Here is a 4,307-nt window from a genome sequence, read left to right on the forward strand (position 1 = left end):
CTCGACAACAGAACCGAGTCCGAACCGCTGACCTCCTGTCTCTGCCCGCTTTTGAACCCCGCGATGCGGGACAGCTCAGAAACGAGGCACAAACTTTCACCCCAAAGCCGTAAAAGTGGGATTATGGCGATACTGTTTACCTGCGTTCCCCCCTCTTCTTCTTCTTCTTCTTCTTCTCTGAGGAACAAAAATATTCATAAATTTCACCGACCCGGCCCACGGACGGAGCGAGGCGCCCCGACGAGCCGAGCCGAGCCGAGCCGCCGGCGGCGACGTGTGACGCTGTAATCCTCACCTCATTTAGCGACTTCTATCGCCCCAAATCCGGTCCGGCTGTCATATTTACAACCCGGTGTGCCCCAGAAAGGGTACAAATGAATACATTTCGTCTGAGCTAGCCCCCCCTCTCCCTCCCCAGAGCTCAACCTTTGGCTCTGCGGAGAAGTGTTACTTTTCAACAGCCCATCAGCTTCTTTATCGTCACAGATAGGTGGAGGAAAACCTGGCTCCTCTCGTCGAGTCCGAATAAAAGGCTCCCCTCGATCCACTCACTAAAAAAACTTAAGCCGCGCTTAAGTCAACTTACTTTGAAGCTTTGTCCCCTCTTCTTCACCGATGGTCGACCGGGGAATGTTTAATCTGCAGTTAACCTCGATAAATCGTTGCTTTTTTTGAAATCCAGGGGATATCCTCTTTTTTTTTTTTTTCGGCCCTCCCCACTGCCGCGTCTGTTGCCAAATAATGCGCCTCAACACACATGGAGCCGCTGCGTCCTCTTAGTGGGCATGCGCACCTCGGCATCGGATCACATCATGTAAACCAGTGACCACCAAGGGCCAGAGCAGGGCAACCATGTCAGGTCCTCCAGGTTCCTCAGTGTGACCCGTGACTGTACAAGCACACAATCTCTCTCCCTCACACACACACACACACACACAGTCAAGGTGTAAACAAACACTACACATTCTGCCCCAAAATACCCCATAACTTAATTTATAATCTAAACATATCCCCCGCAAACTAGATGCAAACTTACTGTAATGATGGACAGGCACAAATCAGTGTCTTATTGGGAACAGGAGTCGCAAAAATACACAAGCAGGAAATCCAGAAGGGTCCAGACCCGGCAGGTCTCCTGAAGTCCAATGTCCACTGTGTTTTGATCCCTTGATTAGCTGCTGATATGTTAAGGAATTTGCACCACTAAAGTTTTAAAGTCAGCTAATTCGGCTCCTGCGTTATTCCAAAGCGCCCACTGTAACGCCAACAAGGGCGTCTGACGGTGTTGGGACGTGGTGTGAAACGCAAATGAAAACAGAATTCAATAATTTGCAAATCTCATAAACCTACATCTCATTCAGAGTAGAAAATAGCAAACATTTCAAACGTTTAAACAAAGAAATGTTGCATTTAAAGCAAAATCATCTTAAATTTTGACGGCAGCAAACATCTCCAAAAAGTTGAAAGGAAACCTTAGAAGTTGGCAGCGTTTCCGGATGGGCTTCTCTTCTTTGCGTGATAGAGCTTTATGCAGCATTATTGAGTTTTTACGGATGACGGGTTTGTTGAGGTGCTCCTGAGCCCGCGCAGTGACGTTTGTAACAGAATCAGACCGGTTTTCATTGTGGTGGTGAAGGCCCGAAGGATCACAAGCCTCCAATATTGACTTTAAGCCTTTTTCTTTGTGCACAGCAAATTCTACACATTCCTCAAATATTTTATCGATATCACGACCTGTAGATGATGCCATATTCAACATTTTCCTGATTTTTTGTTTTAAACATTGTCCCATCCTTTTAGAGTTTTTTTGCAGACTGGTACATCTCTGTCCATTTACTTCTGAGACATTCAACCTTTCTAAAATACTTAAAAAAACAGTCCCCTTGTTGTCAATTAACCTAATTAACTGCAAAATGATATTTTTTAGTGTCCCACCTCATTTAACATGTGAGGCTGCCATAAAGTTCAAAATGACTTTATTTTTTGAAAGAAATGTCACAATTTCCTACACGTGTTCCATTGTGAATAAAACATGAGTTGATTTGCACACCATCACTGTTAGGTTTTATTTGCATTTTTCAAAAACATTGCAACTTTGAATTGGGATAAGTCACGTTGAGAGTTCTGCTCACGCAGCGTGCTGCGTTCACAAACGTAAAGCTGTAATGAAAAGTGCTTCAAAGCATCAAATAATTTAAGCCTCTTAATCGCTGATAGGTTAATGAAACATGATATAACGTGTTGTAAATACAACCATCCTTCCAAGTTTCCTTATTGGTCCATTGGTTCATGAGATATTTGAGGCAAAGTATAAAGCTTTATGTATAAAAATATAAAGCGGGCAATAAATGTCTCATTTGGCTTCCATACAAACAGTCGTGTCCTCATTCACCATCACCGTCTACAACAGATGTGATGTAAGGTGAACTGCAGCTGTGTCGTCTATTTAAGTCTCACTTTAAAGCAGGGATCAAACACGGTTTGCTTTAATGAGAGTTCAGCCAGGCCTGCACAGTTCGTCAGATCCAAACATGCAGGTCCAGAACACTCGCAGCAGGGTTCCTGCATCAAGGCCACAGTTCGGCTCTGTAAACAGTCCGACTTGCTTTTTCTTTTAAGGCATGACCGGCATCCATTCAAAGCATCCCTTCCTGTGAAAAGCTGATCCGCACACACTGAGACCTGCATGTAAAACTGTGCTCCAAGTACAAACCCTTGAGCCTGAAGTGGGGATGCTGTTCTGTATTAGCTGGAGAGCCTTGAAGTGCTTCGTCAGCAGGTTGTTCTTTGAAAAACGACACAAAAGGAGTTGTTTCTAGGTGCTGCTGTGTCATCGGCTCTGATTGTTTGTGTCTTCTCACCCTCGTCTCCTGAAGCCGGTTTGTGAAAAAAAAAGGCAGTGGTGGGTGATCATTTTTATTCCCTGTGTCGTCTGCGTCTGCGTATCGGTCTGTTACCAAAATATCTCATGAACCACAGGATGGATTTTAACAAAACCGGCAGTGAATACCCACTGGATGTACTTCTACAACTAGTTAACTTTTGGAGTCGACCCAATTCAAGAAGCCCGCTGCAGTCAGCTGATATTAGAAAACAAATAAATGGCTCCAACTCTATGAATTGTACAGATATTGAGCTAAAACTTGGCGAGTTGGTAGTTGAGAGTCGTTCGCAACTCTTACTTTGAAGTCTTGCCATGTCGTTTTGTGTAAATTTGAAGCTTTGACCTTAAACAGCAGTGACTTCATCATTTATCAACGTAAGACGATCTTAGTCTAAAGGTCATCACTTCTTCAAGGAACTTTATTTTACAGAATCAGATCCCTGAAGCTGCAGTTTTTGTGATGGTGTGTTGAATGATGCTCCTGTGTCTTTAGCATCATTAAAAAACATTTTTAACAATTATTTAAAAAGAACCATACTGATCAGATGTGAGCTGTTTTTGTTTATGAGTGGTTTTAAAAAGCACGATGGTTCTGATGAGATGCTGAGTGGCTTCAGATGTAAATATATGAATAAATATGTGTCATTTGGCAGTCAGAGAGATCCTTCTGTCCAGGTGAGAGAGAAATCAACCCAGGGTGAGGTGAGCCTGCCTCCAGCCTCCTCTCTCCTCCTCCTCCTCCTCGGTGCGGAGCAGGCCTAATGGCCGCCAGCTTCGACATGACAGCTTCAACTTAATCCTCATTAAGCACTGTAACAATGCAGGAAGTAGCTGCTGCAGTCACGATTAGACGGGCTCACTATTTGGCAGGAAATGACTCCTTTCAGCTGCGGCGTCCAAGACACCTAAAGAGAGCGTCCCAAAACTTTTCACTTCTTCTGACAAAAACACTCCTCTCTGCGGAGGAATGAGTCCCGGCAGGACGAAGTTATTGATGAAATATGGGACTTTAATGGAAAACAACACGCAGTTTGTACGAACAGGTTTGATGAAGGTGTCGGAGAGGTCTCCACTACCGATGTAGTTCAGAAGAACAAACGTTTTCTGACTTACGTCAAATGCGTAATTAAGTTAATGCGCAAATTCATACGTTTTTTAAATTTTGCCCAAGACGGATGCTTGTGAYAAAGTGTCTTATAAAAACTGTACTGTTAAATTTTTAAATACCATTCGTGTTATAGATTAAAAAAAAGTTTCATTAGTTTTAGGTGTGGCTGAACTTAAAAATAAATAAATAAATTCAAATTTTGTTTTAATGCTGATTTTGTTAACATCCTGTTTCTGTTTAATTTTTGCCTATTATTTTTTTAGGCTACTTTTTGTAACATTAAACAACTTTTGAATATTTTGTGCGCATGGAAGC

General features: G+C 42.8%; 1 protein-coding gene across 6 annotated transcripts in view; it reads right to left on the reverse strand.

Annotated features, from left to right (window-relative positions):
* LOC106526668 (transcriptional repressor p66-alpha) overlaps positions 1-854 on the reverse strand; it is a 29,652-nt gene extending 28,798 nt beyond the window's left edge. For 3 of the 6 annotated variants that reach the window (XM_014021340.1, XM_014021332.1, XM_014021314.1), the window contains exons 1-2: positions 296-430; positions 141-177 (exon numbers count right to left, since the gene is read on the reverse strand). In XM_014021340.1, the coding sequence (XP_013876794.1) occupies positions 141-177; positions 296-300 (42 nt within the window). In that variant the 5' untranslated portion in view covers positions 301-430. Of the gene's footprint in view, positions 1-140; positions 178-295; positions 432-586 lie in introns of those variants that run through there. The other 3 variants (XM_014021324.1, XM_014021347.1, XM_014021354.1) reach the window with 3 other exon arrangements.
* Positions 855-4,307: the final 3,453 nt, after the last annotated feature.

Source organism: Austrofundulus limnaeus, unplaced genomic scaffold (assembly GCF_001266775.1).
Source record: "Austrofundulus limnaeus strain Quisiro unplaced genomic scaffold, Austrofundulus_limnaeus-1.0 Scaffold3, whole genome shotgun sequence".
NCBI lineage: Eukaryota > Metazoa > Chordata > Actinopteri > Cyprinodontiformes > Rivulidae > Austrofundulus > Austrofundulus limnaeus.